The sequence below is a fragment of the Meles meles genome, chromosome 14, assembly GCF_922984935.1.
Source record: "Meles meles chromosome 14, mMelMel3.1 paternal haplotype, whole genome shotgun sequence".
Classification (NCBI taxonomy): domain Eukaryota; kingdom Metazoa; phylum Chordata; class Mammalia; order Carnivora; family Mustelidae; genus Meles; species Meles meles.
The window spans coordinates 24,563,555-24,586,428 of NC_060079.1; the positions used below are offsets into that span (position 1 = coordinate 24,563,555).

General features: G+C 36.1%; 1 protein-coding gene across 1 annotated transcript in view; it reads left to right on the forward strand.

The window, feature by feature from the left end:
* The window catches only part of KPNA3 (karyopherin subunit alpha 3), a 103,524-nt gene that overhangs the window by 26,930 nt on the left and 53,720 nt on the right, over window positions 1–22,874 (forward strand). The window contains exon 2 of the mRNA XM_045978347.1: window positions 21,467–21,511. Within this exon, the coding sequence (XP_045834303.1) occupies window positions 21,467–21,511 (45 nt within the window). The remainder of the gene's footprint in view (window positions 1–21,466; window positions 21,512–22,874) is intronic.

Genomic DNA, 22,874 nt, shown 5'->3' on the forward strand with positions numbered 1-22,874 from the left:
TTTGAGAAAAAAATCACTTAAGATATGTCATCTTTTTTGGGAAATTCCTCTAATACTCCAGGGCAGAACCATTCGGTGTTTCTATTGATCACAAACAATGTAACCCATACTTAAAGGCTAAGAAAAGATTGAAAAACAAATTGTAGCCAACACTATTCTAAAGTGGAGTATCTTTAATGGGATAAAATATGTATCTAGAATTCTATGTCCCTGTGCAGCTAAGTCGGCCTTTTCAGTCTGCATCCATCCCAGGAGGTGTTCTCTTCTCAATATGCAGTCAAGGGCCTTTTAATGGCTTTCTGCCATAAAAATTCCGTGTTCAGGAGTAGTAATAGGATTTAAAATGGAAAATAGAGATCACAACCTGTAGAAAAGGAAAATAAACACTGATGACTACCTACTTTGTGATACAAACAGTGCTTTTGTTAATGTTTATTCTCATTTAATTCTCAGAACCATTTTTTAAGGTAATTTAATATCCTACTTTTGAAAGGTGTTATAATCAATGGATAAGATAAAAACAATGGGTGAGACAAGATCAATGAGAAAAATGGTAAGCTCCGTTTTGAATATGTTAAGAGACTTGGGGTTTCTTGGGGAGTGATACAGGAGGCACTTCAGCTCAGGAGAGAGTGTTGAGCTTAAGTTTTAAGGTGCTCAAATTCCCAAGGGTGTTGGTTTTTCAGAATATACCAAAACCTGTTTGTTTACAAATACAGCAGTTTATTGAAAGTATGCTGACTAAAGGGAGCCATAGTTGAAGGGATGATTCAAGTCTGGCATCTGAAATTTACATCAGCTGCCTTTCCTCCTCAGAAACTAAGCTTCCTTAATACATTCTCTCCGTCCCCATCACACATTTTATTTTTTATGGGTAGCATCTTAATTTTCTTTTTGATTGTACACAGACTGATCAGCTGGAGTAGATAGTCACTTTAATTTTTAACTAATTTTGTATTTTGGGGGGGGCTTATTCTTGATGTCTTCACATATTAGTAGTACTGTTTTAACAGCTTATCAACCAAAAGTAATGGTTCATTACTCAAGATTGTGTGGTACTGGCCTAAGGATAGGCATACAAATCAATGGAATAGAACTGAGAGTCCAGAAATAAACTTTTACATTTACAGTAAATTGATTTTCAAGGGTGCCAAAGCAATTCAACAGTAAAAAAGTCTTTTCAATGAATGATGTTGGAACAACTGAACTGGATATTCTGATGCAAAGGAATGAAGTTGGACCCCTACCTTACACTATAAAATTAACTCAAAATGGGTTGAAGACCTAAATGTAAATGTAAGAGCTCATCCATAAAAAACTGTAGGAGGAAAAAAAATCTATTCAAATCTTTGTGATCTTGTATTAGTTAGTAGTTCTTAGCAACGACATCAAAAGCAAAAGCAATCACATAAAATGGATAAATTGAACTTCACTAAAGTTAAAAATCTTTGTGTTTCAAAAGACAACATCAAGAAAGCAAAAAGAAACCCATAGAATGGAGGAAAATATTTGCAAATCCTACTGATAAGGGACTTATATCTAGAATATATGAAGGACTCTTAAAAAACTCAATAGTAGGGGTGCCTGAGTGGCTTAGTTAAGCATCCAACTCTTTATTTCAGCTCAGGTCATGATATCAAGGTCCTGGGATGGAACTCTGTGTCAGGCTCCCTGCTTGTACTCATGCACATGTGCTCATCTCCCTCTCTCTCAAATAAGTAGATAAATCTTAAAAAAACAAAAAATCCTCGATAATTAAAAGACAGCCCAATTCAGAAATGAACAAAGAAAGTACTTAAATAGACATTTCTCCAAAGAATATATATAAATGGCCAATAAGCATATGGAAAAATGATAAATACCATTGATCATAGGGAAATATGAATCAAAACCACAATGGGTTACCATTTCACAAAATGGATTTCACAAAATACTAGGATGGCTAAATAGTAAAAACATATTAATAAGTGTTGGTGAGGATGTAGTGAAATTGAAACTCTTGTCATTGTTGGTAGGGTTATAAAATGGTGTAGCCACTTGGGAAAACAGTTTGGCAGTCTCAGAAGGTTAAACATTAAGTTACCATATGACCCACTAATTCCAACTCATATGCCCAAAAGAAATAAAAGCATATGTCACCATAAAATTTATTCATAGTAGACAAAGAATAGAAGGAATCCAGATGTCTATTAGCTGATGAATAGATAAATAATATGTGGCATATCTTTATAAGGGAGTATTATTCAGCAGTAAGAAGGAATGAAAGCTAATTAAAAAGCTAACATGGATAGGGATGCCTGAGTGGCTCTGTTGGTTAAGCATCTGTGTTTGGCTCAGGTCATGATCCCAGGGTCCTGGGATTAAGCCCACATTGGGCTCCTTGCTCAGTGGGGAGCCTGCTTCTCCCTTTGCCTGCTGCTCCCCCTGCTTGTTCTCTCTCTCTTTCTGACAAATAAATAAAATCTTAAAAAAAAAAAAAAAGCTAACACAGATAAACCTTGAAAACGTTACACCGAGCAAGAGAAACCAATCACAGAAAACACATACTGTATAATTCCATCTATATGACTATCCAGAAGAGGCAAATCTATAGAGCCAAAAAGTAGATTAATGGTTGTGTAGAATTGGAGTGGGAAGGAGGGTAGAATGGGGGGAGGGTGACTACTGAAGGATACAAGGATTCTTTCTATAGTGATGAAAATAACTCAAACTGATTTTGGTGATGGTCACACAACTCTGTACTAAAAGCTTCAAATGGGTGAAACATATGGTGTATAAATTATATCTCAAAGCTGTTATGATACAAAAAGAAAGAGTAGTGGTTCCATGATACATTGAAATTACAACCTAGACTATATACAGGTAGAAAAAACAATATACTGTACTATTTTAAACACTAGATATAAATATAAATATTTCTCTATATTTAAAGATGAAATGTTTCCTATTATGTGTATTCTGTCTGTGACCCTACTGAAAAGTTACACTTTAATATATTTCAGAATTCATCAGGAAACAAATCCAGATGATTCCGTTGTTTATATGTAGTTGGTAATTGAAGCCACAGAAATATATGTGACATGCTAGGTAGAGTGAGTAAATGAATAGGCCTACAGGGTTGTAGACAGAACATAGGGAAGAACAACATAGATGAGTGGAGGAAGATCCTAGAGGATGATATGGAAGTTAAGGAGGTGAGAATGAATGGTTAACTGTTTTTCTGCAGAGATGCCACATACGGTTTGTGTTCCATGAATAGAAGGTTGCTGATGATCTTGGCAATAGCAGTGTCAGTAGAACTTTGGTTGGGAGTGGGCTAAGTGAATGAAAGTGAAGACAGTATAGACCACTCTTCCAAGAATTTAGCTAAGGAGAAGAAAATGTAGGGTAAGGAAAGGCTTTTAAAAAAATAAGATGAAGGAGACATGAGGTTACTTATGATGATGGGAAATAGAGGTTGAAACATGGAAGAGAGGCAATAATTGGTGAAGTAAGCCCCCTAGGAAGATTAGAACAAAGACATATATCTCTTGCTCTGTCATTTGTGATAGGATGAAAGGTGACAAGGTTGTCAGGGGATGCGGGTTATTAGGGATGGGATTGGGGAGGAGATTTGGATGTGCATGCTGGGAAGTTGAGGGAATTGCTATTGATGGTTTCTGCTTGCTTCAATAGGAGACCTGGTCTTCTGTTAAAAAGGAGAATATAGAGAAGGGGGTTTGAAAGCAGTAGTTTTTTGTACAGAATCGAAGACAACCTGGAAAGATTTCTGAACAGCAAGCATTGAGATCTTATTTGAGATTAGAGACCTAGAATTGGTAATACCCATAATGGAGGGAGGTTGAGTCTTTTTTTTCCCCCCCGTCTCAACAGCACTTAGCAGCCCAGCTTTTAGAGTGAGAATTGAAGTGACCCACGGTGAGCTTTTTGCCAAGGCAATAAGCTAGAATCACAGGGGCCAAGACTGTTTTAAGTATGAAGTATGTAAGAGGGAAGCAAAACCAAGAGAGGGTTGATAAATTGGGAGAAATTGAAGGAGTTAGAGATTAAGGTAATCTTTCTGGATCTAGGTCAATCTTTTGAATGGCTAATTAAGGGGAAATTGTTCAATGCCTTAATTGGATCTAGGGAGAGTTTTGCTGCTAGGGTCAGAGATTTTTCAAATTAGAGAACACTGTACAGGGTTTAAAATTCATCATATTAAAATGTTGAGCATTTCATAGTTTTTGAATGAAGTGTAAAACATCTAGAAATTATCCTAACTGGACAGGCAGCTCTGTGGCTGGTTCTTGATTGCTCAGAATCTTGAGTCATGGCAAAACTGAAATTTAGGAAAAAAGAAGAGCCTCGATATGTCCCTGACCAGCCTCTTGAACTGGATTATTTAAAGAGTTGTTGAAGGTACCAGGGATATTGTCAAGGCTTGGTTTGGGGAGGAAAATTGAGCTAGCTGCTAGAGTCTTCAGTGAATATGAGGGAGATGGTGACAGAAGTGAGAATGGACACAGGAGGATATGTGGCTAAATGATCTAAGCCTTTTCCACAACTGGGTAGAAGCAGTTGTCTTGCAGTGGTATAGGGTTAGATAAGATGTTGACCTTGATACATGTGGAATATGGGAGCATTAACAATGATGATGAAGATAACTAACATTTATTGAGGGCTTTCTATGCTAGACATTGCCCCTGTAATTCACAGTTAGCATGAATTTGATGTATTTGTTTCAGTAACTCTGTGAGGTATTGTTATTTTATATTTATTTTATGGATAAAGAAACTGAGATATGCTGGTGATATTCCTAAAATATCATGAAGTTTGCATGTGAGGGAGCCAGGATTTAAACCTGCTGACTCCTAAGCAGGGTTTCTAACCACCATGTTGTGCCAGCAGCAGTGCGCTAAGGTAATTTGTCTAATATATATGTATTCCATGTGCATTGAGTAATTTACATTGTTTATAAGTATCTTAGAGGAAAATTGTTCAGTAGAATTTTTTGATGCTTTCTGATTGGTGATTGTGTTAAATGTTTTATGGACATATCCTAGAGTTGTACCCTAGAATTGTGATTCTTAATAATGTGGGTCCTGGACTAGCAACATCAACCTGAAATCTTGTTTGAAACAAATTATTTTTTTTAAAGATTATTTATTTATTTATTTGACAGAGATCACAAGTAGGCAGAAAGGCAGGCAGAGAGAGGAGGAAGCAGGCTCCCCGCTGAGCAGAGAGCCCGATGCGGGGCTCAATCCCAGGACCCTGAGATCATGACCTGAGCTGAAGGCAGAGGCTTTAACCCACTGAGCCACCCAGGCGCCCCTTGAAACAAATTCTTTTTTTTTTTTTTAAGATTTTATTTATTTATTTGTCAGAAGGAGAGAGACCACAAGTAGGCAGAGCAGCAGGCAGAGAGAGGGGGAAGCAGGCTCCCCGCTGAGCAGAGAGCCTGATGTGGGTCTCGATCCCAGGACCCTGAGATCATGACCTGGGCTGAAGGCAGAGACCTAACCCACTGAGCCACCCAGGCACCCCCAAATTCTTAACCCTTACTCCAGACCTGCTGCTCAAGAAATTCTGGGAATGGAGCCCAGAAGTCTTATAACAAACCAGGTCAATTCTGATACAGGCTAAAGTTGGAGAACTAACCCAGAACAAAGTGTAGTATGAGAAGGTGAATCAGAGTTTGAATTAGATGCTTAGAGTAGTATTGAGATTGTAAGCATTTTTCAGATCATATTCTATGAATTGAAATCTGATGGGGAATTATTAATATTAGTTTATGCTTTCCATGGCTGCAGTTTGGTATGTTGATGCTAGACTCAAGTGAGATGAGAGGCAGAATGTCAGTGGATCACAACTATTGACAACTCAAAATGCATAGTACTACACATCAGCAGTATTATTTTCTTTCCGTTAAACATTTTAAAAATATGTAATATTTGATATACAAAAATAGGTAATGTCCATACAAGTTTTGAAGCAGTAAGAAAACAGACATTCATGAATCTAATCAATTTAAGAACTAGGACAAAAATGCCTGTGTTTTCCTCTCTGATCACACTCCTAGCTCCCTACTGGAAATAATTCACTGTCACAAATGTGTGTAAGTCATTACTTTGCTTTTCTAGATTTACCATACATGTCTGTATCCCAAAATAATAGATAGTATTTAGTTTTGCTTGTTTGTTTTATAAAAATGATGTGAAATACTCATATTTATGAAAAAGGGTGGTTTTTTTTTTTTTTTTTTTTTACTTCATGTAATGTTACATCTCTGGATTTGTTCATGTAGCTATAGTTCATTCCTCCTAGTTGCTGGGTTGTACCTCACAATTAATTTATTCCCTCTTGGTAAATATTTGGGTTGTTTTCAATATTTTTGGTTTTTTGCTATCACAAACTGATGATAATGTCAGAATCCACTTGTATGTGTCTCATGGTGCATATATGCAAGAGTTCCTGTAGAGCTATACAGTGGTAGAGAATTGTGTGCCCTTGGTGTTCTTCAGCCTTACCAGATTTTTGCCAAATTGTTTCCCAAAAATTATTGTACCAACAGACCTTTTTATCAGTTGCTCTGCATCTTTATGAACACTTGGTGATATTATACCTATTAATATTTGGCAGTCTTAAGTACAAGATGGTATCTTACTGTGGTCTTAATTTATTCTTTGATTAATAAGGTTGGCTGCCTTTTCATGTTGGCCGTTACCTTTTATGAAATGCCTTTTCTTGTCTTTCTCTTGTTTTTTCTGTTGTCTTATTGATGTATGAATACTGTGTATATTCTGGGTATTTATTCACTATTTGTACTTCAAGTATCCTTCCAGTTTGGCTTGTCTTTTCACATTCTTTGTAGCATCTTTCAAAGAACAGAAATTCTAAGTATTAACAGTGTTCTTTTGGTTTTAGCATTTTTTATGTCCTCCTTAAGAAATCTTTGTCCACTCAGGGATCATAAAGATAATTTTCTTTAAAAATTTAAAGTGTTGGGGGGCACCTGGGTGGCTCAGTGGGTTAAAGCCTCTGCCTTCGGCTCAGGTCATGATCCCAGGGTCCTGGGATCGAGCCCCGCATCGGGGCCTCTGCTCCGCAGGGAGCCTGCTTCCTCCTCTCTCTCTGCCTGCCTCTCTGCCTAGTTGTGATTTCTCTCTGTCAAATAAATAAAATATTTAAAAAAAAAAAATTTAAAGTGTTGGGGCACCTGGGTGGCTCAGCGGGTTAAAGCCTCTGCCTTCAGCTCAGGTCATGAGGGATGGAGCCCCGTATGGGGCTCTCTGCTCAGCAGGGAGCCTGCTTCCTCCTCTCTCTCTGCCTGCCTCTCTGCCTGCTTGTGATTTCTGTCTGTCAAATAAAATCTTTTAAAAAAAATTAAAGTGTTGCTTTTATAAGTGTTCATACAATCTGGAATAGATTTTTCTGGATGGTGATATAGTAGGAATCCATTTTCATCCCTCCTCCCCAGCCCCCCGCCATGGATAATTATTTGGCCCAGCACCATTTACTGAATAGTCTATTTTTCCTAGTGTTCTGCAGTGCCATCTCCATCATATCAAATTCCCATATGTGTTTAGATTTTGGGGGGGTTCTTTCTATTGGTGAATTTAATTTTCTTCTTTAATGTGTGTATACTTTTTACATGCCTTTAAAATTTCTGTTTTTAAAATTATAGCTAAACATGGTTAGTAATCGTAATTTTCCATTAAATATCCAGTCAGTGTTAAAATTTCCTCAGCTGTCTTTTGTATGTAATAAACGTGTATTTGGATTAGTATCCAAATAAAGTCCACTTACTGTGACTGGTTGATGTGTTTCTTAAATTTTTTCGATCTGTAGGCTCCTACTCTATTTGCCAAACCACCCCTTTTTTTGCTTTGTTGCCTGTTGCTAGAGAAATGGGGTTATTCTGTATTTGGCTTTTTGTAACCCAGTGATGTTTAGTGTGTCTTTCTGTTCTCTATATTTCCTGTAAATTGGATATAGGGGCTCAATTTGGTTTGCTTATTTGCCACGATTGACTTACAGATGGCATTATATACTGTTTTTAAAAAAAGATTCTATTTGTTTGCCAGAGAGAGACAAGCAAGGGGATTGGCAGGCAGAGGGAGAAGCAGGGTCCCTGCCGAGCAAGGAGCCCGATGCTCATGACCTGAACCAAAGGCAGACGCTTAACCAACTGAGCCATGCAGGTGTCCCAACTTTTAAAAAAAAATTTTATTGAGATACAATTCACATACATTTCACATACCATATAATTCACTCATTTAATGTGTATTCAGTGGAGTTTTTAGTATATTCAGAGTTGCACAACCCTCACCACAGTCAATCTTAGAATATTTTCATCACCACAAAAAGAAATGTTGGGTGTCTGGGTAACTCATTCAGTCTGCCTCCAGCTCTGGTCATGATCTCAGCGTCCTGGGATCAAGCCCTGCGTCTGGCTCACTACCCAGCATGGAGTCTTCTTCTCCTTACACCCCAGCCCACTTGCATGTGCACTGCACATGCTCCCCCCGCCCAAATGAATAAATCATGAAAGAAACATTATGCCCTTTAGTAGTTCCTCCCCATTTCCCTATCCTCCCTAAACAGCCACATTCCCCAGACCTAAGCAACAATGAATCTACTTTCTATCCATAGATTTGTCTGTTCAGGGCATTCATATAAATTGAACCATGTAATACGTGGTTTTTTGTGACTGGCTTCTTGCACTTAGCATAATGTTTTCAAGGTTCTTGCATGTTATTAGTATATAATGTGTCAGTATTTCCTTCCTTTTTACTGCTGAATGTGCCGTAGTATGGATATATCACATTTATTTATCCATCAGTTGATGAAGGTTTTGGTTGTTTACTCTTTTTGGCTATCATGGACACCATTGCAGTGAACATTCGTGTTTAAGTTTGTGTGCAGACATATGTTTTCCTATCTCTTGGGTATTTACCTAGGAGTAGAATTCCTATCAATGTTGATTTGATGTTTAACCTTTTGAGGAACTGCCAAACTGTTTCAGAGTGGCTGTGCCATTTTACGATCTCAACCGGCAGTGTGTGAGTTTCAATTTCTCCACATCCTCAGCAGTAGTTACCTGTCTGCTTATTTTATCCGTCCTAGTAAGTGTTTGATTATAGTTCTGATTTGCATTTCTCTGACAGCTAATTTTGTTGAGCATCCTTTCATGTGCTTATTCACCATTTGTTTATCATCTTTGGAGAACTGTCAGTTCAGATCCTTTGCCCATTTTAAAAATTGTGTTGTCTTCTTATTGAATCAAAAGAGTCCATTATATTATCCTAGATAAAAGTCCCTTATCATGTATGTTATTTGCATATCTTTTCTCTCCTGAGATGGCTTTTTAGTTTCTTGGGTATTATGTATTTCTACTAGGTGGTACGTAATGTCATGTTCTCTCTTTTTGTGATACTAGCAAGCCTTGATGATAATTGCCTAGATCCATTAATTTATTAACTGTTGTAAAGTGGTGGTATTTGAATTCTATCATTCCTTTTTTGTTAGAATTCTGAGTTTGAAGTTAATATTTCAGCACATTGAAGGTATGATTTCACCGTTTTTGGTTTCCATTGCTTTTCAGAAGTTAGTTTTGTCGTATATTCCTTGAAACATGGATGCCCAGTTGGTGGCAGTCTCAGAGTATCAGCACAATACCCTTTAGGTTTTGTTTTGGTTTTTGCTTTTCGGGCTTTTGTTTGTTTGTTTGTTTTGTCTCAGAGATACAGTTTTGAGTTTTCTAGCTCTATAGCCTCTTGAAAAGGGAATTTTGTATCCTTTTATACTCTCCTACCTCCTTCGTCCTAAATAAAATGTATACATTTGCTTCAGTTGGTATACTTAGAAAAACAGAGTTCCTAGCCCAGGGAACAGTATATAAATACCATACGACAGAGGATTTTTAAAGGAACAGGTTTATTGAGGTACTGTTTGTATATCATATAATTCATTCATTGTTAGCATAAAGTTTGATTTTTAATAAGTTTTACAATTGTGTTACCATCACCTCAGTCCAGTTTTAGAACACTTCCATCACCCCAAACCCTGTCCTTTTCTGAAATTGTTTATTTATTATTATAAAGATTCTTAACCTGCGGTTGACATAGGCTTCTTTTTTTTTTTTTTTTTTTTTCCTCTTAAGATTTTATTTTTAAGTGATCTCCACAGCCAACATAGGGCTCAAACAACCGGAGATCAAGAGCCACATGCTTCACAGACTGTGTCAGGCTTTTCGTAGCTTTAGAACCACCTGAAATTGCATGTCAACAATATGTTGTATAGGTCCCGTGTTTTGAAAAAGCAAAATTTTAGTAAAATGACAGTTATGAATTACTGTAAAAACCAAACCATTGAGTTATCTTGTTAAAGTGAATCCAAATTGTTCCTGTGACTAAAAAGCTTTAGGAAAGGAAAAGATGGGGATATGCTGTTTAAAAAATAAAAATAAATTAAAATTACAATTTCATAATAAAGTTATGGACCTATAAAATATAGCCATTTATAAGGCCCATCTGTAGTGAATATAATCAATAGAGAAATTTTTTAAAGTCTGTTTTCAGACTGTTATGTTTTAAAGATAATCTGTTTTTCTCTGGCTGTTTTCAGAATTTTTTACTTTTTGTTTTTTTCCTTTTGTGTCTTGCAGTTTTACTGTGATTTCTTTTTATTTTCCTGCTTAATGTTGTTTGGCTTCTTCAATCTGTGGTTCAGTGTTTTCATTAATTCTGGAAAGTTCTCAGCCAGTGTCTCTTCAAATATTTTTTCTGTGCAGTGTCTCTGCTATCTTTGTGAACCCACATAAGCCCTGTTTTGTAACGTCTTACTATACCTCTGTTTCTTATCCTTTCGTCTGTAATTATAAAATTTGTGCTTATTTTTCATTATTGATCGTTTCTTCTTACTTGCCTTACAGTTCACTGAATCTCTGTTAAACTCCATCATATATTCTTATAAAACCTATCTGTTGAGTTCTTAATTTTGGTTGTAGTACTGTATTTCAGCAATTATTTTTCACATCTCAAAGTTCTGTTTGGTCCTTTCCCCCCCCCCCCCTTCCAGATCTGGCTCTTTCTTTTGTTTCTTTTCTTTCTTCTTTTTACAGTAATCTCTACACCTAGTGTGGGGTTCAGACTCCCAACCCCAAGATCAGGAGTTACACGTTCCATTGACAGAGCCAGCCAGGTAACCCTAAATCTGGTCTTTTCTGATAATTTCTTATGGCTTGCTTATAATTTCATTTTTCTGTTCCTTGAATATTTGTTATAATTATTTTATCTTTTGTAATTTAATTTTAGTATTCCAATTCCAAGGAGGGTGGGATCATGACCTGAGTGGAAGACAGAGACTTTAACCCACTGAGCCACCCAGGCGCCCCTCTCTCTCTCTTTTTAAAGATTTTATTTATTTGAGAGACAGAGATAGTGAGATAGAGCTTAAACAGGGGAAAGAGGTGAAGGAGGCTCCCCGCTGAGCATGGAGCCTGAAGTGGGGCTCTATCCCAGGACCCCGGGATAATGACCTTAGCTGAAGCCAAATGCTTAACCAGCTGAGCCACCCAGGAGCCCCATGACTCTTTACTGGCTTATTTTCTTGTTTATTTAGTGACTTTTCCTTAATCCTGAGAACCTGATGGAACTGCTTTTCAGCAGAAAAGGTTTGCATCTGTTGAGGAACAGTGCATTTTGGCCATCTTGAGAGTTTGGGCTAAATGAGAAGTTCAGCGTGGTGTTTTTTTTGTTTTGTTTGTTTTTTAACATTTTATTTATTTATATGACCGACAGAGATCACAAGTATGCAGAGGCAGGCAGAGAGAGGGGAAAGCAGGCTCCCTGCTGAGCAGAGAGGTGTGATGCGGGGCTTGATTCCAGGCTCTTGAGATCATGACCTTAGCCGAAGGCAGGGGCTTAACCCACTGAGCCACTCAGGCACCCCAAGAAGTTTAGTTTTTTTAACCCTGCATCAGAGTCTGGACTTAAATTTCTGTTCCCAGTGTGAATAGATTATTAACCTCATACTTTCCCTTTCACATATTTGCTTTTGACAACTTGCCCCATGGTGAACTTTACTGACTCCTTTTAACCTTAGTACTTATGTGAGTTTAGCAATGCATTTAAAACGTATTTCTTCTGTTACAGCTTGGATCCAGTTTAATGAAACAGAAGACTTCTCAGAAGTATGAGGTCTTCCAGAAGTGACATATTTTGTTACTAGAAAGATGTATGCATAGTATTTAAAATAAATGTCATTATTGCATTTCTCTTTCTCTTTCTCTCTCTCTCTAACACACACACCCCCACCCCTGACCCTAACAGTAACTTCTTTAAAACTAACAAAGTATCCAATTGTTCAAATTTCCAGTTATCTCAAGTGTTACATATTTTTTTTTAAATTTATATATTTTTTGACAGACAGAGATCACAAATAGGCAGAGAGGCAAGCAGAGAGAGAGGAAGGGAGGCAGGCTCTCCACTGAGCAAAGAGCCTGATGTGGGGCTCGATTCTAGGACCCTGGGATCATGACCTGGGCCGAAGGCAGAGGCCTTAACCCACTGAGCCACCCAGGTGTCCCTGTTACATATTTTTAAACAGTTTGTTTGGATCAGTATCCAGATAAAGATCTGTAGCCTTACTCTGAGTGAATTTGAAGTCTCTTTTTAAAACTATAATCTTTTTTTTTATTCAACTAGCCAACATATAGTACATACTTAGTTTCAGATGTAGAGTTCAGTTATTCATTAGTTGCATATAACATCCAGTGTTCATCATATCACATGCCTTCCTAAATGCCACCATCCAGTTACCCCATACCCTCACCACCTCCCTCCAGCAACCCTCAATTTGTTCCCTATAGTCTCTCTATAATCTTTTAATCTCACTTTTTTTTTGCCTTTTATAGTATCATTTAATGTGTTTATTTGTCCTCCGATTCAAGTTCAAGACAAAAAGAAGGGTTTTACTAACCATATATCTCTATCTCCTTTGTCCCAGGTTAAAATTCCTTGTTTTCTTTGATCAGGGTTGGTAGAATTAGAGTATCATATTACTACTGATTTCATCTATTCCGAATACATACACAACAGTGTCAGAATAATAATCTCAATACTGTAACCAGTAGTAGGATTACTGAAAATGGTATAGTTTTCTTTGTATTTACCTTGTCTTTAAGGTTGACTGGGAACATACAAATTACTATGTTGAAAGTTATATGGGATAGTGTAACTGTGTCACCAAGTGAATATACATTTAGATTAATTAATCTTTAAAATTCTTTTCGGAATTGCTTTGCAAGTTTAATTTTGTCATACTTATATGTAATTCATTTTCATGTAGGTCTGAAATCAAAGGCTGCCTGGTTTCCTTTAGCTCTTTACCCTGTTTCCTCCCTATTCTTGTATATTTTTCTATGTGATCTGTTTCATTTACTATTTTTTAGTTTATTTTTGGTATTTTGGAAGGTTCATATATTTGTTACAGTGGTTAACTTAACTAAGTCCCCGGTTTTTAAGTCATTATTGTCTGTTGATTCCCTATTATGTGCATTACTGAAATTGATTGTTACCTCTTTTTTCCCTTTTCCTCAGCATCTGATAGGAAGTATATCCTGTTTTAAAAAGTTTTTTAAAAATTGACCATTATTTTGAGATATAGATTGACATGCAGTTGTGAAACGTAACATAGAGATATCCATTGTACTCCGTACTCAGTTTCCCCCAATGGGAACTTCTTGCAACACTCTAGTAAAATATTGGTATTTATACAGTCAATATACAAAGCATTTCTATCACCACAAAGATCTCTCCTGTTGCCAATTTATAGCCTGCTCCCTCCTTTCCACCCTACCTCTCTTCAACCCCTGACAACTAATAATCTCTTCTCCATTTCTATAATTTTGTTGCTTTAGGAGCAACATATAGGAGTGTTATTTAAATGGAATTGTATGGTATGTAACCTTTTGGGATTAGCTTTTTTTCTGTTAGCATAATTCCCTGGAGAGTCATCCAAATTGTTGCTTGTCTGAATAGTTCCTTCCTTTTTGCTGTTGGATAATATTCTATGGCCTATATATAGTTTGTTTAAACTGCAAAGTATATCTGGGGTTTTTCCAGGCTTAGATTTTTATGAATAAGACAGATATAAACGTTTGTTTACAGATTTTCTGTGAACATAAGTTTTCATTTCTCTGATACAAAGTTCTAGATGTGTAGTTGCTGAATACTGTGGTGTTTAGAGTTTCATTTTTTAAGAAACTATTTTCCTGATGGCTGTACCATTTTACAGTTCCACTAACAATGCATGAGTTTCTACATATCCTTATAAACATTTGGTGTTGCCACAATTATTTATTTTAGCTGTTCTGATAGGTGTGTAGTAATATCTCATTGTGGTTTTAATTTGTATTTCCCTAATGGCTAATGATATCGAACATCTTTTTTCTTGTGCTTATTTGCCATCTGTATATCCTCTTTAGATATACACTTCATTTCTTTTGCTTATTTTCTAATTTAATTAACTTTCTGTTGGGCTTTGAGAATTCTCTATATATTCCAGATACTAGTCCTTTATTGGATATATAGTTCGCAAATATATTTTTCTGTCTCTAGCTTGTCTTTTCATCCCCTTCCATGGGGGCTTTCTCAGAGCAATGTTTTTTAATTTTGATGAGGTCCAACTTACCAGTTATTTCTTTTTTTTAAGATTTTATTTATTTATCAGAGAGAGAGCACAGGTACGAAGAGTGGCAGGCAGAGGCAGAGAGAAGCAGGCTCCCCGCTGAGCAAGGAGCTGGATGCGGGACTCGATCCCAGGACCCCAACCTGAGTCGAAGGCAGTGGCTCAACCGACTGAGCCACAGACGCCCCTATTTCTTTTACGCATCATGCTTTTAAGGTCAAATTTAAGAACTCTTTGCCTAACTCCAGAACTCAGAGTTTTTTTTTTTCCTCAATGCTTTATAGTTTTACACTTAAATGCAATACATTTTGTATTAAATTTTGTGTAAAATATGAGACTTAAATTGAGATTTCATACATTTTGTCTAGCAGTGTCTACCTATTCTAGCACCATTTGTTGAAAAGCCTCTTTCCTTTATTGAATTGCTTTTACCCTTTGTCAAAAATCAGTTTGAGCATATTTGTATAGGTCTATTTTTTTTTCATTCTGTTCTGTTGATCCACCAGTATCCCACAGTGTTTATTATTATAGCTCTGTAATCTTGAAATTGGATAGCCTGGTCCCTCCCACTTTATTCTTCTTTTTCAAAAATTATTTTAGCTCTTCTAATTACTTTGCCTTTCTGTATAAATTTTAGAATATTATTTTCTGTATCTACAAAGAATGCTACTGGGATTTTGAGAGGAATTGTGTTAAACCTGTGTATTATTGTGGGGAGAATTGACATATTTATACCATGTCGAGTCTACCAATCCATGAACACAGTCTATCTCTCAATTTTTTTTGATCTTTGGATTCTTTCATCAGTGTTGTGTAGTTTTCAACATGTATGTCCTATGCATGTATTGTTAGGTTCATACGTAAATATTTTTTGAGAGATTATAAATGCTACTGGGTGTATTTTTAATTTTGGTACCCATGTATTCATTGCTAGTATATAGACATACAATTGATACTTGTATTTTTATGTTGTGTTCTGTGACCTTGTTGAACTGACTTCTTATATCTACCTAATAAATCACTAGATTTTTTTTTTTTGGACTATGCATTTTTCTTTCTTTCTTTTTTTTTTTTTTTTTGAAATTCATTCATTTTTTCTGATGTATTTTGGTATTGGTTTCTTTCCGTTAAATGTCCCAGGAATCAGTGTACTCTTTCAATATTTCATTTAAAGACTTGTAGTTGTAGGACTTTTTTCTCTTTAATTATAGTTTTTGGTATTTGCTTTATTTCATTGCTTTGGTTTTATTCTTTGAAGTCTCCTTATTGTATGGATGTAGCATCTTTGCTTAGCTTTATTGTCACTTTCATTCTAATATTTTCACCTTCCTTCCTTCATTTATTTATTTATTTGATTTTAAGTAATCTCTACACCTGGTGTGGAGGTTGAACTTACAACCCTGAAATCAAGAGTCACATGCCCTGCTGACTAAGCCAGCCAGGTGTTTCTCACCTTTATTTCTTTTGATTAAAAATTTATTTGCATTTTCTTTATCTCTTACGCATTATCTGTTGTGTACTAAATCTTATAACTATAACATAACTTTTTCTTTTACTTCAAATTCTTTTCTGATTTCTAGCACCTAATTTCTGAGTTTTTTACATTCTGATTTGGAATGTTATTTCACATTTTCTTGGATTAAATTTTTATCAGTTTTGTAGGTATGGCTTTTTGGTGGCAAGCTTTTAGTGTCAACATTCTGCTCCTTCTTTTCTTTTCTTTTTTTTTTAAGATTTTATTTATTAATTTGACAGAGAGAGAGAGGGATCACCAGTAGGCAGAGAAGCAGGCAGAGGGAGAAGGAGAAGCAGGCTCCCTGCAGAGCAGAGAGCCTGATCAGGAGCTCAATCCCGGGACCCTGGTATCATGACCTGAGCTGAAGGCAGAGGCTTAACCTACTGAGCCACCCAGGCACCCCTATTTTCCCATTTTTTTATGGCATGGAATTTGATCTCAACCCTTTTCTGTTGCTCGTTTATAATAGGTTTTCCTGAACTTTTTGGAGCAAGGGATTGGTCAGGATAATTTTTCTAGCTTTACCACTCTGTACCCCCTTCTTCTGTTGATTTTTACAAAGTGATAAGCAATATTTAGCTTTCTGTGTTCTGAGATTGTCTCTTTAATTAACCCACGTTTGTCTGATACCTCCTTTTCTTTGCTTCATTGTGCCTGTCTTGCTCAACTGAGATTCTTCTCCCAGAAGTGTAGGACTTTGTCCAGGAAGGGAGTCTTCAGTCCTTAGTTTTTGAGTGTAGAGCCTTATACCTTACAGTGTTGGTATATACAAAAGAGCTTTTCCATTTGTAGCTATTTGCATATTGCCTTTCTAAACTCTAATAATTTACAATTTGGGGTTTTTCTGACTTCAAGTCCTTCAGTTACTACCCTATTACTTGAGCTCTTCTGTTTCCTTCTGTGTATACATGCTATATCATGTGACTCCTATAGTTGACAGTTTAACCCAGATCCTGCTTGTATTTGAGAATTCGTGGGGATACCCTGTCACTTAGCCTTGTAGATTTTGTCCATGGGATTTGGGTTTGGCTGTCCTGGTGACTGTGTGTGTGTGTGTGTGTGTGTGTGTGTGTGTGTGTGTGTGTGTTTCTCTTTCAGGGGAGTTTATAGAAGATAAAAAACTTCATTGAGAACTTTTACTCAAGAGAAAGACCACACAAGTAGACTAGTTAGGAGGCTATTGTGGCAATCCAGGTGAGATAACGGTGGCTTAGTCTAGGATAATGGCAGTTGAGCTAGAAGGGTTGAATCCTAGTTTTGGTGCCTTGTTGGGTATCAAAGAGTGAGAGACTGTGCAGACATGGATGATCTCCTCAGATTGGGGTTCTTAACAATTGTTTGGATACTGGTGATTTTTCCTAATACTGGGAATATTCATGGAAGAGTTTTTGGGGGAGAAGGGTTTTTTTGGGAGGGGAGGAGGAAAGGGATCAGCTATTAAGGGTATTTGTTAAGCATCCTAAATGTGAAGTCTTGCAACAGTCTATCCCCAAACCACATATAGATATATTTCATTTCTTCAGGGAGCTTTTTCCTGATTCCCTAATTATGTCTCCTTCCAACATTAAACTGTATTTTCCTATCTTAACATTTAACACTTTTTTTTTTTTTTTTTAAGATTTTATTTATTTATTTGACAGAGAGAGAGATCACAAGTAGGCAGAGAGGCAGGCAGAGAGAGAGGAGGAAGCAGTCTCCCTGCAGAGCAGAGAGCCCGATGCGGGGCTCGATCCCAGGACCCTGAGATCATGACCTGAGCCGAAGGCAGCGGCTTAATCCACTGAGCCACCCAGGCGCCCCTTAACACTTTTTTTTTTCATTTAACACGTTTATATTACTGCTTATCACTAATGTGTTTTTCACTAGACCGACTGTTGGCAAACATTCTGTTAAAAGGAGAGAAGGTAAATATTTTAGGTTTTGGGAGCCAAGAGACAAAAATAGGTAAATTACATGGATACTTAATATCATTTATAATACAACCACTTGAAAGTGTCAAAACCATTCCTGTTCATTCCTACAGAAAACAGCCCAAGATTTGGGGCATAGGCTGTGGTTTACTGACAACTGTACTAGACTGTAAATTCTGTATTTGTCTCCAGTTGCAGGCATATTGCCTGGTCCATTTTAGATGAATTCTATGAATTTTTGTTGAGTGAGTGAATATAGTACTTACATATTTGAGATCAGTCAAGAGGACTGAACTAAAGATAGATATTTGAGAGTGGTCATCAAATAGTAATTGAAGACATGAGAGTAAATGAGATCAGTTGGGAAGAATGTTAGGGAGGAGAGGGCCCAAGAAAAAGGCCCAAGAGCCTTTTTCTGTAATTCAGAGAACAGAATGTGTCATGACTAATTCAGTGGTGCTTTTATCATATACATAGTAGTCAGTACCTGTTGCTGATTGACCTAAGCCATCTGGCTATTTTACATGCATATGGTTCTTTTGGGTGAGTAGGAAGCCTTTTAACTATTAGAGATAGGTGAAGTAATAGATATTTTTTCCTTAGAAATTTTACTACCAGTGAGTTATGTTATAATAAAAGAAGCTTTAGAATTCTGCCACTTATACAAACATGTGTAAGCAAGCAATTACCACTTTGCAGTAAAACTTGAACAATAACATATACCACAAAGAACTGATTAGGATTAGGTGACAGAATCTTCTAAGAAAGGCTGCTATATAGGATCAAAGAGAGGCATAGATTCAAAAACTTACCTGAAGGCAGACTGCTGGACTTGCCAGATTCTTAAACTGCAAATAGACAAGAATCAGGCACATGTACAGTATTCCTAGTCAATCTATATATCTTGCACAGTTCCATTTCAGCAATAAAAAAATTATTTCCAACATCTCTTACACTAATTAACAAACCATTGTCTAAATTCAGATGTTGATATTCGAAGCACTTACTTAACGGGGAGCTAACTTCTGATATGAATGCTTCAAATGCTAATAACTTACTTTGAAGTGTGGAGTCCTAATTTAGGGAACTTTCAAAGTTGACTCACCACTCCTATTGATGCTGAAGTATTTAATGTGAATTACAGTATAGCATTAACTTGACCATATTTTGTAAGGGATATGTTGCCTAGATCTTTTTTTTTTTTTAAAGATTTTATTTATTTATTTGACAGAGAGAGAGAGATCACAAGCAGGCAGAGAGGCAGGCAGAGAGAGAGGAGGAAGCAGGCTCCCCGCTGAGCAGAGAGCCCGATGCGGGGCTCCATCCCAGGACCCTGAGATCATGACCTGAGCTGAAGGCAGAGGCTTAACCCACTGAGCCACCCAGGCACCCTGCCTAGATCTTTTTTTGTTGTGTGCCTATCATCTTATTAATAGTTCATAAATAATTAAGTGTAGTAGTTATTGCAATGAAAATATTTTTCCTTCTCAGTTCTAGTAACAGTTTGATTAGATATTCATATAGGCAAATTTTATCTGTAGTGCAATTCTAATCTTCAAGTAAATCAAGACATTTTAGAGTTATCAAAATAACATTGGTACTTGAAAATGGCTCCACTTTTATTACCATTCTACATGATGAATTTATACATGAAGCAGTCTGTGTATTCATCATATTAAAGTCAAAACACAGAAACATAAAATTAGATTCAAGGTTGAACCCTACTAGTGATAATAGTTTTATCAGTGCATCATTTCTTTACATTAAATGAATGCTACTAATTTGAATTTTTTGGCAGTTTTGTTTACATTTAATATATATATATATTTAAGCATAAGTTAAATCTAGGTTAATATTTCAGTATATTTAACAAACTTTGTAATTTGATTTTCATGGGAATTTTTTTCCTAAAAAGAGAATTAATTTATCATTGCCATTTACGAAAACTTGGTAGAGATTCCATAACAAAAGAATTATTAAATAAAATAATACCATACTGAATCTGGCAATATATTAAAATAATAATATACCATGACCATGTAATCTTTATGTAGCCTTTAATCCAAAAATTTAAGGATTTTACCATACTTATATGTGTAATAAGATAATCCATCCTATCAGTACATCAAGGGGAGAGAGGCTATCTGATCATTTCAGTCATTCCTGGTAAGACCAGGCCTGATAGAGCCTCGCTATAAACTTAGAAGGACTCTTTGCCTTTTGATGCAAAATATCTATCCCAAATTTTTATTCCTTTTCATGTGGTTTTAAGGCCATTACAATGAAGTCTTTTACTTTTTTTTTTAAAGATTTTATTTATTTATTTGACAGACAGAGATGACAAGTAGGCAGAGAGGAAGGCAGAGAGAGAGAGAGGGAAGCACGCTCACTTTTGAGCAGAGAGCCCAGTGCGGGCCTCGATCCCAGGACCCCGAGATCATGACCTAAGCCGAAGGTAAAGGCTTAACCCACTGAGCCACCCAGGCGCCCCAAGTCTTTTTATGTTAAAAACATGAATCATTTGAGATAGATTTCATCAGTTGCAATGTCAAAAACCAACTCCAGCCAACTTAAGCAAAACCATAATTTATTGGAAGAATATCAGTAGTTCATAAAATGAGTAGGGACACCTGAGAACTGGGACTAGAGCAACTCCAGGATATAAGTATTATTCACTATCTTGTCCAGATATTTCCTTTGGAAATTAATGTACTGCCCCTCTTTTTTTTTTTTTTTCCTTTCCATTTTGCTCGAGGTTCAGAGTCATGGGAGAGAAAGCTCTGCTAGCATGATTTCAGTCTCATGCCCTATTCAAAACTAGGAGAGAATGAGATACTTTAATAGGAGTTTGATCGAGGCAGTCCATCAGTACCATACAGGAAGGTATATAATTCCCCAGAGAAACCTGGGTGCAGTTAGACAAGGGGAATGGATTCTAGGCAGCCAGGCCCCACCTTCAACTCCCCCAAAGTTAAAAAACTCCCCACAAGATTAACCAACAGATATCCAGTAAAATAGGCAGGAGTTTTGGCTTTTGAAATTCCCATGGTTCATTTAAAGTCTAAAAATGACCAGTCCTTAATCCTTAACAAAAAATGACTTCCAGAAAATTATATATATAAAATGCCTTAGACCTTAATTTTTTTTATTGTGTTATGTTAGTGATCATACAGTACATCATTAGTTTTTGATGTTGTGTTCCATGATTCATTGTTTGCATATAACATCCAGTGCTCCACGATTTGCATCAACATGGATAGAACTGGGGAGGATTATGCTAAGGGAAATAAGTCAAGCCTTAGACCTTAATTCTACTAGTAGTATCAGTATTCAGTACATATGTGTTCTTTATTTTTCCTTTTAGACAATGAGAAGACACCGGAATGAAGTGACAGTTGAACTACGAAAGGTAAGGATGATTGCATTTAACAGAAAGTAATTAGGAGGTTTTTCTGATTTTAAAATTCTCTATAACTTGAATAATGAAAATATTATAACAAATTAGTGGTCATCCCTAAACCACACAGCATGAAAATGTATCATTAAAATGGTATTTACTTACAACAGCTTTCATTTATTGAGGTACTGTGTTCTGTGTGAAGTATTTTAGTGCCTGCATTGAAATTCTCACATCTGGTGAAATTAGATACTCTTCTGTTTCATTTTTACTTTTTTTCTCAAGATCCTCTTTGGGCTGTATGGTAGACAGGATTCCTCTACCTTTTTCATGTAAAAGTTATACATACTTGTCAAAGATACTTTAGAAAAATATAAGTAAAATAACCTTTTATATTACCAGTTAAATGAAACTGCTGTTAAAAATTGCATTTTTTTCTGTTTGTTTTTTTTTAAGGACTTTAGAATTAACCTTCATGAGATTGTGTATTCATGCAAGCTCATTTTATTTGAATTTAGTATTTTAATTCCCAGTCAAGAAAGTATATATAACTAACTCTCTGTATTACATGTACATTAAAAAAATAGATTTTAAAATTTATTTGTAAATCTTTGTGTTCATCTTAGATTAGCTTCTTTTCTTGATCTTAATTCACTCCTGAAATTTCTATATTAAATTACCATCTTGAAACTTTTCAGTTTTGGAGAAAAGAAAGGTCTCGATTCTGAGAGTAACACACTCCCAGTTACTAAAACTATAAATAGACCTGTGCATTTATTTAAATAGTATTTATTAAATACCCACTTTAGGTCATGAATTTTTACTCAGCATCAGTATTAAGCTCATTGGTATCGTATATAGTTCCTGAAATTCATTTTCCTAACTCCCTATGCGCCCTACCCCCCCCCAGTCTTTAGTAGAAAGACTGCTTGCTAATTCCAGTGTTCTTGCAACTTAAATTCTTCAGAGATACTTACAGATTAACAACGGTGATTTGACAATCATATTTTCAAGTTTTTTCAGATCCTTGTTTCATTTGGACCAGAGAAGTAAACTAAGCCTTAGTTTAATAAAGAGAGTGAGGTGAGCTCCTTGTCAATCTTAACACTTCAGACCTAGCTTCTTTTTTTTTTTTTTGGCTTTTTAACTTTATATTAGCATAGAACATACATAGAAAAAGATCAACACATCTAAGTGTGCAGCTTGATGAATTTTCACAAAGTGAACACATCTGTGTAATAAGCTCCTAGATTATGATATCTTAACTTTTTCTATATATTTAAATCATTTATTGAACTTCTAAAAAATCATTTATTGAATTTTTAATACAAATACTATAGATACAAAGCAGTACTATTTGAAAGTACTAATCTGT